This window comes from Streptopelia decaocto, assembly GCF_964273445.1.
Source record: "Streptopelia decaocto genome assembly, chromosome: 1".
In the NCBI taxonomy this organism is placed as follows: domain Eukaryota; kingdom Metazoa; phylum Chordata; class Aves; order Columbiformes; family Columbidae; genus Streptopelia; species Streptopelia decaocto.
The window spans coordinates 43,811,534-43,826,579 of NC_138663.1; the positions used below are offsets into that span (position 1 = coordinate 43,811,534).

The 15,046-nt window shown below is 35.2% G+C and overlaps 1 protein-coding gene across 2 annotated transcripts in view; it reads right to left on the bottom strand.

Annotated features, from left to right (window-relative positions):
- SCYL2 (SCY1 like pseudokinase 2) overlaps positions 1-15,046 on the bottom strand; it is a 35,828-nt gene that overhangs the window by 10,498 nt on the left and 10,284 nt on the right. For both annotated transcript variants that reach the window (XM_082076104.1, XM_082076103.1), the window contains exons 3-9: positions 11,777-11,934; positions 8,450-8,594; positions 7,732-7,881; positions 6,937-7,158; positions 6,048-6,164; positions 3,700-3,825; positions 2,047-2,223 (exon numbers count right to left, since the gene is read on the bottom strand). In XM_082076104.1, the coding sequence (XP_081932230.1) occupies positions 2,047-2,223; positions 3,700-3,825; positions 6,048-6,164; positions 6,937-7,158; positions 7,732-7,881; positions 8,450-8,594; positions 11,777-11,934 (1,095 nt within the window). The remainder of the gene's footprint in view (positions 1-2,046; positions 2,224-3,699; positions 3,826-6,047; positions 6,165-6,936; positions 7,159-7,731; positions 7,882-8,449; positions 8,595-11,776; positions 11,935-15,046) is intronic.

The window sequence follows — 15,046 nt, forward strand, 5'->3', positions numbered from 1 at the left end:
ATGTAGTTCATGCTGTTCCAATGAGCCCCTTTTATTTTTAGCTTTTTAACATCATATTTGATGCTTTTTTATCTATTTAAGTAGACAGTAGGATGTCATAGTCATAGATTCAAACACACCATTTAATAAGCAAGTAGCAGCAGATGCACTCAACAATAATGCTAAAGATGTGCTTCATTCATTAATGCAGAACACAGTACTTCTCAGGGTACTCTTTGGTGTACCGAATTAGAATATGAATCTGCAGTACTTCATTGCTAACTCTCTGTGGATTCCCCTAAATTAAGGGTTTACCTACACCGGGAAGCCATGTCAGAGTAAGGATGGTAATTTACAGTACACTAGTTACTCCGTGCAAACTCCAACAGCACAAGAAGAATTAGTAGTTTCACTAAGTATTCCACGTTGATATTATAAATTCCCTCATACAAATACATAATGAACAGTGGATAACAATTTCTTCATACTAAATTACAGGAGCCTCCCTATGAAACATTCACTTCCTAACTTAAGTACCCTACAAATGCCAAGTAACAGGCTGCAAACAAATCTAAACATCTTGAGAGTGTGTTTGGAAGAAATACTGACACCTTCCCTGTCTGCGCCTCTCCATGAGTTAGAAACACAAAGGAACTGAATGCTTTTGTCTCGCACAAAAACAGTCAGACATGGAATTCTGTCCTCTGGCATTCTGAACCTTTATTTTTTTTTTCCTCAATTCCTGGTATATTAACTTTGAAACCCTGTCCTAGGTTGCTTAAACAAACTTTCCCATACAAAAAAGACCACAGAAATACTAGTGGAACAAGCCATCTAGTACTTAGTGTGCATTAAAACTGTCAACATCAGAATCTAATATACAGTACCTAGAAAGCTACAGGAAAACTTCACAAAGCTCGCTCTTTATGAGCTGACCTGAAGTTTGTTATTTTGCTTCCCTCATTTCTCAAGAAATAAAAGAGTTTTTGTGCCCACTATGCTCCAGATATAACATTGAAACAAACTTTTTGCAGTGAGGATTGTCTCACAAATCTCATATTAAAGGTAGCAAAAGACAATGTTACCTTGTAGGGTGAAACAGCACAAATAAGATGTTCGCTGGCTTTTGGTTAGTTAGATGTTTAATTTTTTCAAGACAACAACAAAGATAACAGAAATCCTCAGTGATCCAAAAGTAAAGAACATTTCTGAGGTATTCTCAATTATACAATTGTCCCCTTTCTCCCCTCCCAGTATAATGAGAGTTCTCTGATCTGGTTTTCTGAAACCCAAAAATAACACGTCTACTTGTTCATTCCTATGTCTATCCTGCCCCTGAAGTGCTCTGCAGAGAAATAAGAGCATCCAGCAATAAAACTAGGTGAGCTAGAAGGAATGCGTAGCTGCCTTTTGTCTGTGGAGGCACAGTGCCCAACCTGGTGACAGAATTCTCAGGAATCATCATACACATGTTGTTGACTAAACGATGCAAATGTTTTGCTCCTCTACAGTAATGCTCTCTTACTACTTTTATGCATGTAAACAATATCAAATAAACACTATTTTATTATAATCAATAAACAGCACTTCTGAGAGTGTCAAAGTTACGACTTTTCCACCTCATGATCCCAGTGTCAGCAATCTGGATACAAGAAAAAAAAAAATAATTGGTTCAGCTACTGGTAGAATATGTGCAAATATTGTCCTGTACTACCCTATTCAGATTGGCTAGGTAAGTGATAAAATGCTTACAAATACACCTTCTACAACCAACCCAAAATGAGAATTGAGTGGTAAATTAAATGTTTCCTTTTTTTGCTAATGTAATCTCATCCATAAAAGCAAATATACCCTCAGAAAACCCATTTAAAAATGCAGGGGTAGAGGCCTAGTGAATTTCCTGGAAAAAAAAAAATAATGTATGGATCAAGACTGACTGCTTGGATAACTACAGAGCAGGTTGGACAATCTGTGTGAAGCTGGAAAGGGAGATAAAAAAATTAGTCATTTTTCAGGGAAAAAAAAATACCGAAGAGAAAAAGTGTAATATGAAAAATACTAGCATACCTGGATTGGTTCTTGCTGCTTGAAAACAGGACCAAGATCAGGCAGAATAAGCCTTATATATTCTTCTTTGGTGCATTCCTCAGCGATTAGGAGAACATTAGGCAAGACAAAGGGTACCATATCGGGATTCACAAATTCAGAAGTCAAGCAAGGCAAAATTCGCTGAATTATAACACGCTAAAAGGAAAAAAACAAGCATGCATGACATCGCACTGCATTGCAGTAAGACAACACTGTGCCAGCTCAACAGCTACTGTATTAACCTGATATTTACAAAAAAGCAGACAGACAATTTTCAAGTTTGAACTCTTATTTTCACCACATACTCTAGCTAATTTCAACTGTGCTACTTTGCTCACTTTTCCCTGTTTTCACTCAAAACATAACTGGAGACTGTAACAACTGCAAAGGTCAACAAAAAGCAAGTAACTGTACAGAAAACAGGACTTCTAGTCACATATCTGACTTACAAAAACCTTATTCTATATGCTTTCTTAAAAAAAAAAATACCCTTAAAAAAGACGCTACCACTCCCCAAAAGTCATCAGTTTTTCAGTACCACATCACTTACTGACGAAACACATGATCCTACTATGCCTCCCTGTAAAACTGCAGGTACATTCCCTAAATGGGATTCTGCTGAAAAAAACAGGTATTTACACTGTATTGTAGAGCTAGATATCCTTAAATGCTTTTAAAGTCAATAAAGAGAAATACACAGTTCAAGGGCACAATCCCTTTCCTCATAAAATATACTTTCAAGATAGAAAAAAAAAATGAACGCCCTAAAGATTATTAGGTCAGTCAACGGCCGTCTAAAGTTAGATGAAATACATCCCATCTATTTCCAAATTCAAAGCATCAATGATTTCTGATCATTACTAAATTACTAATTACTAAATTAAAATGAATATTAAACATGAAGTCTGAATTCTGCACTGTGTAGCTGAAAACAGAATTCAAAATAAAGAAGTTTAATGCAATGGTTGAGAAGCTCAGCTATTTTATTATGTAATAAATTAATATTAATTTTCTATCACATATGTATTATGCCTTATTTAAATTAAACAATACCACAAAAGGAAAGGAAGTCAGTCTAGACATAGAGTCTAACACTACACAGGAGAAATCTGTAATGCCAGACATTTGCCTTTGAGATGTTTGGGCATGGCTAGCACAAGAAAGCACTTCGTCTGTTGAGTGATGGAAGCTTTGCATTATTCAACATTTTAAACTCTCTCCAACTGCCTTGCTACAAAAAAAAACTTAAAGCAATCTTATTGGGAGAAAAGGTGGTGAGATGACTTCAAAGAGCTATGATAGCATCTGGAAACAAAGAGAAAGACTTGTAAGTGGAGAGAAAACAACTCCCTTTCAAAGTGGGATGAACTATAAGAGGACATGCAAATGATGGTTCCTTACACATCCTGGTAGCACAATTTGACATCTTGCATTTAAAGAATTATTGGTAGCTGAGGAATATTTCTGCAGCAATTATTTTCTAATCTCCCCTTCTTTCCTACTACTCTGACAATCTCACAGCAGTCTGTTATGGTACAATGCTACACAAAGTCCAGTGTTCCCAGATTCAGAATGCTAACAGATAGTCACATATTTTAAACCCCACTATTTCAAGACATCATACAGACATACCTTAGGTAGTTTTGGCAGAACCTTTGGTAGTCCTTTAAAAAACTGTGATTTCTGAAGGTTATCCCTTTGAAATAATGAATCAAAATACTGAAGCGTCATTGCTCCTACATCATCGAAGAATGGTATCTAAAAATAAGATTAAAAGCTTGTGACCTGGAGGGAGATAGCACTGACACTGTTACAAAGATTCCATAATATAGACATCTATTTACCTTCTCAATGCCCTATAGCAAACCTTTACAATTATGTACCTGCGACTAACAACTAGAAAAGTACATTTTTACATACTAAGTAGCGTAATATTCATAGGTAAACTTTGATTATGAAGACAGAATTTTCCTAGCATTTTAAAGAAATCCATGCACATTATGTGCAACTAAGTTAATTCACTGTATATGAAATAACATTTTGTCTACAAAAAAATGAATTCAAAGTAAAAATCTTGAATAAAAGTTCTCCTAGGGATAATTATGCTATTTACTATTACAAAAAGGCATCACCTACTAGGCCATCCAGATCTGGCTACCACCCCTGGGAACTTACAATGTATCAACAAGCATTTATATGCAATAAATGTGTAATTATATAAATTTCTCTCCAGTATTCAGATCCACTTGTAAATCCTGTCCACTATGATTTCTCACATGATCTCCCATCTTTGCATTACTTCAGCAAAGAGAGCACAGGCCTTCTTAAGTTTTGTGTAACAATATATATACATAGACCAGGCTTACAAAAACAGCACCAAAAAAATACCAGGGGCTTTCATCTATAGCCATGGAACGTGACACTAATACTGATAGAGCTGCTGCATCATTAATGAAAGATTGATAAAAACGTATAATAAGTTATTTATAGAAAAATCCATCCCCAAATATTCAGCTTTGAGTTAGCAAATGAACAAAAAGAGTAGAAGAGTGCCTACACCAGATCTACACAGACTGGAATGAAAAGTTCTGCATTTGAAAACTCGCAGTGGTAAGATTCATCCTTCTTGCTAGCTCTCAGTTTTACGGAGGGATCTATCAAACCTCACAGGCTCACAACAGTTAAAGACAAAGCACGGTCTTTTGAATTACTCAGAAACTTGTTTTCAGTTGAAAAATTTGTGCAAAGGGAAAGGATATAAAAGCATTTTAAAAAGCTCTGCTGTAGGGCAGAAAGAGAAGCTGATAAGAGTAGAGCAATAAAGAAGAAAAGAATCAGAAAAGCAGATTGGAGAAAAGAAACTATCAGCAGAGAATTGAAGCTAGTCTGCACTCACATTCTGTCTTCTAGATCACACACAAAAATGCACATGATCATGGAATTCTACACAGGTTAACACAAACTAGTTAAAACTAGTATGGTAAACGGTCAAGCTCCGTTTTAGTTCATGCCATGCTGGCCATAACAAACCACTTTTAGAACTAAAGCTGTAATAACTCTACCATACTATTCAGTCTGCAGTGCAGATATGGTATAAGAGACTTAACATCTTTATAAAACTATGCTGCTTAATACAACCATTTACAGATTAATTTGCCGCAGTCCTTGAGATAAGTGAGTTGACACCTGAGTAATATTTGACAATTTCCTCACTTCCCATCTTTCAGCATGTACGTTGGCAGAACCACTACCTGCTTCTGCCTCCCTTCTTCACTCAGTATTTCTTCCAACTGTTAAGACACTTATTTCTCTCCATACAATCTTTTTATATGACATGAAAAGAAGAAAACTGCTTAGCTAAGCAAATCTATAAGCAGAAACCTGAAAGGCTATCAGATATGAGAAGATCGAGTGTAAGACAAAGGAAGAAGCATGCTTTTAAGATCTGCTTTCACATAGGAAAGTGGAGGAAGAGTTTGTCAAATTAAAACTTAAATTATCTTACTTGCAATTAATTTTTGCTTTAGTATGGCAAGTAAGCTCCAACTATATTTTAAGCTACTTGTCTACATTTTTATGAATACACTGAAAATCATAAGCCAAAAGTTAATCCTTACATATATTGCCCTTTATCATTTTATGGCTTTAAAATCCTTCCAATACAGTTTTAAAGACTGAACTGTATAAACAGACAGCACAGAAAATGCGTCCAAATGAATTAGAAAGCTATAAAATAGTGTCACTGTGAATTATTATTCTAAACTCTGTATCAGCACTCACTTCTTCTATGCTAAGAGAGGTCAGCATAAGGACAACTTTTAGCATCAACTAACATAATTATTTCCAAAACAGTTTAAAAATATTTAACGTTTCAACAGAAATAATTAACAGGAAAACACTTTAAAATAACTCTGTTGTTTCTATAAATCAAATATTATATTCCCTCTTTCCTACGAGTACTGTATTTTCCATGAACTGACCTTAGTCATTTGATCTGCATCTGGTCTGACTGCTGGAGCTACATTTAAGAGTAGCTTTACATGTTCACGCACCTCCTCTGGTATATTCTGAAGACTACTGGAGCTTAAACGGCTCAGCTGTGTAAGTAATTGAAGAACATGCACCATGAAGTCAGAAAATCCTGCATATAAATATTTCCAATATACAATAGGACTTTACATCCCTCCCTTCTCCCTTTTTATAACCCATTTGCTTCTTATGCCTCTTAGTCTTCCCTCTGTCCCCCAACAGCCCACCTGCCCAGGTCACATCCCCCTATTTCCAGCTTCTCATTTTGTTCAGGTCATCAGACAACACAAACTCAGCATTTTTAAACAGGTACATGTTATTATCTGAGGTGTTGCCTACACACATTAAAATAAAGTACACATGACTAAGGCAATGGGCACCCAAAGAAGTTACGACAAAGGAAACTTGCATATGAACGTACATTATGTCAGCTGACCCAGGTAACTGTCTTCTGTTAATATTCATTGTCCACAAAGCATGTGAAATAGCCAAGTGGAAACCAACTGCAAAGTCAAGTGATCAAATCACTCTAAAGTCAGCCATCTTCAGCAGTTCTACATAAGTCATTCACTGCCTTGGGTTTCACACTATTCACCTCAACATGTATTTATTGCACAGGACCAACATTCAACAGGTTTACAGAGAAACCAGGTGAAAAATTAAATTTGTAGTTTATAAAGTTGGCATATGTGACCTACTCTACATCTATTTTTATTTCCCATATTTTGCTAGGATTCTTCTTGTTATAAAGATAGCATGCAAGGTAAGACACCATTATCAGATTGTTTACGTTTTCCAATATGAAAATCAATGAATAATAGTCACAAATAGAACAAATACCTGATCCAGCTGTCTGCTAAAGCTTTTGTAAATATCCTGCTTGTTGACCTCAAAAATTGGTTTCCCTTTATTAAAGACTGCATACATAACAGCTCCTAAAGAGTACATATCACTGGCTGTCTCACAGCTCACAGAGAGAATATATTCTGGTGCCAGGTATTCGGGATTTGGAAGACACAAGGATGGCAAGTTTGGATCCCATTCCTTACAAGGGAACTTTGGCTACAAGTAAAAGAAAGTACATTTATTAGGAATTTTTAAAGAACATTTTATATAAGAAACCTGAGCAGCAAAAAAAATTAATCCACTCAAATTCAACTATGAATGAAACAGAGTACAGCAAAACTGTTAAGAATCTGTGTTTGAAACTTGAACTGATTAGCTGATGCAGCTGAGTATTAGAACTGGGAAGTGTGATATAAATCAAAGCACTGCTGTAAGGGGGAAACACGGGCTATGATGGGAATTCATTTTAGGAGGCAGTGACCAGACACTGCGTGGGTGCAACAGACTAAATCATGTAGCTTTGCATGTCATCCAATATGCAGGTGACCAGAAGCGGCACAGGCTTTGGCCTCTGTCTGAAACCATCACTAGTCTATTTTGACTCCACTGAGTCAACTCAGGCTCCTCTGTGATGACCAAAGGCATCACTTCAGTCCAGACCTGTTCAAAATCCCTGCTAACAAAATACAGAGGTGAATGATTCTGTACTGAAATGCAGGGTCATGAAACTGGTTTCAGGCAAAGATCTGAATTTGAAATTTAATCATGATAAATATAAATATCTATTACCTCCTGTTCAGATGGATTTGTTGACTGGATACAAAAATCAAAGCCCATAATTTTCCATGCTCCACTCTTATTCAAAATTATATTTTCAGGAGTAATATTGCCATGGACCATCTTCACACTGCTATGCAAAAATGACAAGCCTTCAGAAACCTGTTAATAAAAGATTATTATTTCAAGTTAAATATTTCCCCAAATATCCTGTAAGATATTTACAAAAATTCTGTTCCTGTGATCACAGTTAAATTGGTAAGTCAACTACGAATCAAGCTTTCAGCACTATTTATGCTATGTCTTAAAAATTAAAGACAGATGGTCAGTCAGCAGATGAGATTAATAATGCCAATTAACTATCACAGCATTAAGACAAAAATGCTTTCCAAAATTGATCAACATATTCACCAAATAAAACCTGCGAGGTACTGTTCGTCCACAGAAGGTAAAGATTCACACATGGGACAGACTGCTGTAGCACAGACATTTATATGGAAAATAAAAATTCATTCAATTTTTTATTTTCCATGTCAGAATAAGCAAAAACAGTAACAACTCAGCATCTCCAGTGTTCATGCTCTCCTATAGTGATTAGAGCACTATCATCTCTCACGTCCCAATTATTTGATTTACAATAGGCAGACAAAATTTTGGCAGTTTATAAACTTCATAGAACAAGTATTAATACTAAAAGCACTCAAAAATTATAGGAGAACCTATGCCATACCTGAAGCAAACCATATTTGGTCTCCACATCATAAAGTTTGTATTCTTTAATGTCAGATGGTAAAGGAGAAGGTAGGTTGTCCCAGCTGCCAAGAACATTAGCTAAACTTGCACAGACTGGTTCTGTACAAAATGCCAAACAATCCCTATAGAGAAAATACATACAAACATTGTTTGTAAATAAATGTAATAAATCTCTTGACTACAAATAAAGAACCATACATACACCATATTATACATTACCAGAGCACTTGGTGTTACCGAAAAACATGTTATAGTTCCAGTTTTGAATCATTATAGGTAATATTACACTACAGGAAAATATACAAATATCTGAAGTATCAAAAAAAAATACAAATACATAAATCAGCAAATGAATAGAAAATAAGAGGTGCAAACACAAATATGCTTGTTGTATGAACTGCAGTTCGCATGTGAAGTGAGTGCTTCCTAAATTATTTTATCTATTGTTTTCTTCACAAAAAAAACCTACAGGTCTTGTTTATGCATTTTTGTGTTAACAATGTTTGAAAACCACAGATGAAACAAACTTCTACACATAAAGTGTGGAAATTGCTCATTGTAACACTGCTTCAAAATTTCAAATTTCCAAGTCCTGAAAACAGCTTCACAAACTTGACATAATATAGTTATTCTTTATATCCACATTCTTCATAGTGATGTGCATAGCGCTGTAGGCCCTGGACAGTCATTGCACCTCACTTCTTAATTGTTTTAAAGTTTTTTTGGAGACATGACTGGTAGCACACATCTAGTTTAAGGATTAATAATTAATGAGAACAATAAATACCGCATCGTTATGAACACAGAAAACTAAGACTGAGTAACAGTCATAAAGATACGTTTTTCGATAATAAATTTACAGGCAACAAGACGGAAGCCTAACTTTGTGTTCATTCCTTAAAAATATCACAGAAGACATGATGTCTCACCATGAATCTACCACACGGTTTTCATGTATCTCAACAATTAACATGTTTGCTTTCTGCAGTAAAATATTACTCATCCAGATTTTAGTTCTACTTCAGTTTTATCTACTGCTTTTCTGAAGTAAAAACAAATAAAAATCAAAGTATAGAGATTCATTAAGTGTCAACCAACCCGACAGAATTTTTTTGCTTTCTTTCCTCCCTACCACTTTGTTAACACCACCCCTTTCATGTTTCTATTCACACAACAAGGGCTATAGAACTTGTTTCTGCAGTAATCACAAGGAAGGAGCAGAACACAGACAGACAAAGTCCTTCATTTTCAGTCTGACTTCAACTTTTCTATAGGGCTTATACACTTAGTTACGGCTAAGGCAAAGATGACAGAAAATATCTAGGGAACAGTTATTCACTGTTTTTCATAACATAAACTCTCTGACTGCCGTTGTTTTAAGGAAATAAAAAGATGGCTGTTCATTTTTTACTTTAGGTTAAATAAGGACCCAAACCAGAGTAACAGAAGGATGGAGCAAATTTAATCAAAGCAGCTGAATATTGCAGGAGCTGATGTCTGCCATACAGTGCAGCTTCTTTAACAGTTCCCTGAATAATAGCAAAATGAAATTCAGAGTAATGTAATAAAAAGGAAACAAGTTAAAAATAAAAGTGATGGTCAAATATGCATATGCTTTGGAAGAACTGCAATAGATGGAATGTCTAGAAAATTAAATATCTGGGACTCTTCACACTACTCCTATTTTTAATGGGTAATAATGACACTATAAGTGAACTTATAATTTGGCTTTTCTATCCTTTTCTCCAGTAACAAGTTAAGTGTAGAATAATATCACTCATCTGTGCTGTTACTGGAATTCAAGACCAGTTGTAAGTAGATATAGTCTATCTTTTGTATCGATATTAAATATTTAGTATAAATACAGTTATTAATTATATAAATGCAGGTAAAATTATAAATATGTATTACGTATTATGATGTATACATTAAATACAATTGTACTGAATACCAATAATTTGGAGTAGAAACATTCTATTATTAGTGGAAAAGCTCCCAACACACTAGGGTCAGAGAGGTATGGCTTTTTGTTCTATATCTACTTCAGCTGTGCAGGTACACCAAGTATCCCTTTGCTTCACAAAGGAAGAATAAAAGGTGACTTGCAAGTAGTTCAACCAACTGTGCGTTACTTTGGAAACACAAAAAAAAGACCAGGTACAGTCCAGCCAGAGGGAGCTCATGACAGATTTCTTCAAGAATAAGCACTCTGGAGAGACTTGCAGTTCTAAAGAAATCTTACACAAGGTCACACATGCAAATATTCTAAGTAAACTTTTATTAATCCCCTCCAGAAATTGTTACATCATTCTCTGGCACAGCAAGCAACTGGACAGGTTTTGTGCTGCTGGTGTTTCTACCAGTAAGTAAGTGTGCTGAGTATGGAAAGATCAACTGGAGTAAAGCATAAGGCATTACTAAAAACTCATGAATGAGAATTCTGACATAACTACACTGTTAATTTTATTCAAAAGGCTTAAATTCTCCATGAAAACAGCACAGCTTTCTTTGCACTCCAAGGTATGAAACTTGGCCTTTTCTTCTGAAGTGCAGAGTTCAGAGAAAAAAATAATTACACATGTAGTTGCTAAGTCAATCAAAATACTGTAACAATTTTAGGAAGAAGCCTGGGATATACTCTGGGATTCACTTGCAGACACTTTGGACTGAGATGACCCCAGGCCCCTTAGCATGTAATAGTTTATTTACTCCTGTAAAGTACAGAGAGCTATCTTCATTTACCTAATTAATCTTCCTTAGGCTTTTGCAAGGGCACTCTGAACCACAGGGGCAATGACAGCTTTGAACCCTTGTGAATGTGAAATGTGTTTAGGACTGGGGGAAAGATACATATGAATAAGCAAACACATATGTGGCCACAACACATGCAATCTACCAAAAATCTCCAGTCTCATATGTACTGAAGTACATACTATCTCATAAACAGAACAAATGCATGAGCAACCTTTTGAAAGAAAACAATTTTGAAGAGAGTTCTTTAAAAGTGAAATTAACTTAACTATCAAATATTCATGTTGTAAAGGTCACATGTAGCTTTATAGCTGCAACTGGACAAAGATCATGCAATAGATCACTAATTGGATTCACTAGATTCACAGCAGAAATGCATCCTATGGCTTGAGGGGAAAAAAAAACCCTAAGGATGGGATAAATACCATTCTCACATAAGTAAATATAGTAAACTTGAATTTCACCAGATGCAGTGTTGAATTTTCCAGGTATTTTACATCCAATAACAAAACAATTATTAAGAAAGTCTGTTCCCAACTTTACTCCAGCTCACCTGGATTCTTCCAACGGATGTTGAACGGTGAGTAGTCGAGGGTGTCGAAGCCTGGTTAGCTGTTGAACACCTCGTTTTAAACAATCAATAATCTGATCCTTTTCAAATTTTTGATACTTGTCTATTAGCTTCTTATCAAAGACAAAAACTGCTACTTCCTAGAAATAAGTAACAAAACTCACTTGGTATGTAACACAGCCAAAAAACATGTCTATACACAATTACATACACACACACACTTTTTTGAACGAACAGTACAATACCACCACTGCAATGTATATATACATATTGTCCTTACTTTGTCCCAGTTATAATCATACAAGTAACTGTATATAACCTCTGAAATATATATTTTAAGAGTTAACGTACTACTGCTCCTCAGCTTATAAACAGTATTATGTAAACTATAACCACTATCTATACAGAGACAAAGCAGTAGATCCGCAGGACAGAATTCAGCTTGATTTTCAGTAGATGAAAGCATTTACATCAGCTATGAATTAAAATATTCTGAGCACATATGCATTCATTTGGCATTAAATATTTCAGTGGTGCTTTATTAACAGCATTCTGCTCCAAACTAGTATGATCTATATTAAACTTGACATTCACGAAAGATAATGCATAGTCACAGGAATCAATCAATCTTAGCAGACCATTCACGTGATAAAACATTAAAAAATGTTAATGCTTAAACATATATAAAAAGAAGTCTCAGAAATGTCATAGATGTTAAAACCAGATAAAATAGTTCTTCCAGCCAACCTCTGCAAATGGAGTGGGAGAAAATGAAGAAACTTATATGAAACTCTGAAATTACAGAGGTGGATGTGAAATAAAAAATGAGATTATATCACCATCTAGGAAGCCATTAAAGAAAAATAAATCAACTGAAGAAAAAAATGAATTAAAAACTTTATAACGAAATAGATACTTTCTTATTCTCTTACAACAGCATTATGAATAATAATAAAGGTTAGAAACCAGTAGAAAATTATATGAAAATACTGTTTTCAGTCCCAATAAGATGTCTGTGCTCTTTTACTGCATATTTTACAACCATTACTATAATTAAAATCTCAAAGAAACAGTTACATTATTGATTAAAAAAAAAAAATCAGTAAAACACAAAAAAAATTGGTTTATATTTTTTAGCTGGTACCTGTTTCATTAAGCCATTAGCAGGTGAACCTCTACAACTATTAATAGCTCAACTAAGTAGAGTTTTCCTGCTTCTATTCATACCAGCTCCCTGCTCCAGCTCTTAAGTGTGATGGATCAAACATTAACATTGACACAAGGCAGGGAGGAACCAATGATAGGGGATGGAAGGCATACACTATACCAATTATTTAAAAAATACACATTTTCCAGTACAAAGTGTGAATGTATTGAGCAGTATGTGACGAATGACAAAATTTCAAATTCATGCAGCACTTCTGTTTAATGACAAGTCAAAATAATCAGAACGTTAATGTTTAAATTGGATAGTGTGGAACATCAACTATGGTTTCAATATTTTATGATGGGTATAAATAAGTTCTGTTGCTGCTTGCTGCAAACCTGCATGGTTTGTTTGAAGTTTGACAGAACTTTTACATATCCAAAATTAGCTCACAAATAAGTATGCATATGAAATTGTAGTATTCCAAGTGTGAAAATGATTGTTAGCACATTGATTTTGTAGACTTATTGTGGAATGTCAAGAATCAAAATAATTTGGGCTGTGTGACAACTTGTCATTTTCATGTAACACATCTGATACAAGAAGAAAGTGTACAGTCATGGACACTAAAATATTAAATGTGTTCTGATATTAATAATTCAAAATATTGCATTCTGAAATTAAATTCCATAGTCAACATTGATTCTTTTTATGCAGAATACCATATCAACAATAGAATATCTTAACCCTCATAAGTCACCAGATATTATTGTACAGAAGAATGAAGAGACAGCTGAGTCACAGGCCATAGAACACACTCTCAGTGGATCAAAACTACTAAAACCACACACTGTGCTTTGAAGCATTCAAAAGTGTTAATGGTTTTATGCCACGTGAACCAAATAACGCTGTCAAACTTTGACTACAATCACGTTATTCCTGTTTTTCTGTTTTGCAAGAACTGATATTCAAACCCAAAAAGGAGGGTTACTGACTGTAGCTGATAGGGATTCCATTTCCTGTAACTATAATACTTTCATGGAAACTTACTGAGATGAAAGCCTTGAAAGGCTTACATGTCTACTACTTCTTTCCACAGGAAGCTCTAGGGGAGCTTCCACTTTATTTTTTTCATTCCATTTCATAGGTTTGAAGGAAGAGTAGCTTCTTCCTGCAGATGACTACTCGTTATTTAGTTCTGCACTTGTGTCACAATTCCAATTTTGTGATATAAAAATAAATTTAACATAAAAAGACTAGAATACATTTTAAAAAAAATATGACTGCTCTCCACAAAGAAACCAGAAAAGTAGAGGTAAAACAACCCTTATCTTTAACAACACAAATTTTCTTTCATTATGTGATAGGAAGCGTACACACCTTGCTCAGCACAGTATATTGAATCATGTCCTGAGTTGGAAGGGACCCACAAGGATCATTGAGTCCAACTCCTGTCCCTGCACAGGACAACCCCACAGCTGACACCATGTGTCTGAGGGTGTTGGTAACGCTATGAACCTGAGTTTGAAAGTATCCACAAGTATGCAGGGGACTAGACTGGGCACTCAAGAGATCCAAGTTTAAATCTCAGTTCTGTTCACAAGCATGAGCTATTTCACACCTTTTGTCTCACCTGCCACATGTTTAAGCAAAGTGCTTTACTTCAAAGTGGTTAGGTAAAGCTCAGGGATGACACTGAGACAGTTGTATATTATGATGTGTACCATGGAAATACGTGCTGGGATGAAGATCTTCCCAGAAAACATTTGTTGTTACTGCCAATAATTTAGAACTTATAATGTGAATCACTGAAAAGATCAGTGTTTAAGTTCTCCAGTGCCTTTGCCAAGGAATTAAATATCACCTGTGCAAACAGCAGTAAGCATTGTCACAGCATGCAAGACACAGGACATGGTTTAACTGGGCTACAATCATATTAAGACATGCAGAACACTTTCAGACACTGAAGATGAAAGTGTACATCAGCTCTCTTGGATTGTGGTCGTATATTTCAGGGGAAGCCTGCTGACCATGGTCTCAAAGACCTGGTATTCACTAATATATCCCTTCATAAAGGCTTTATATCCTTGTAGTGTTAATCACTA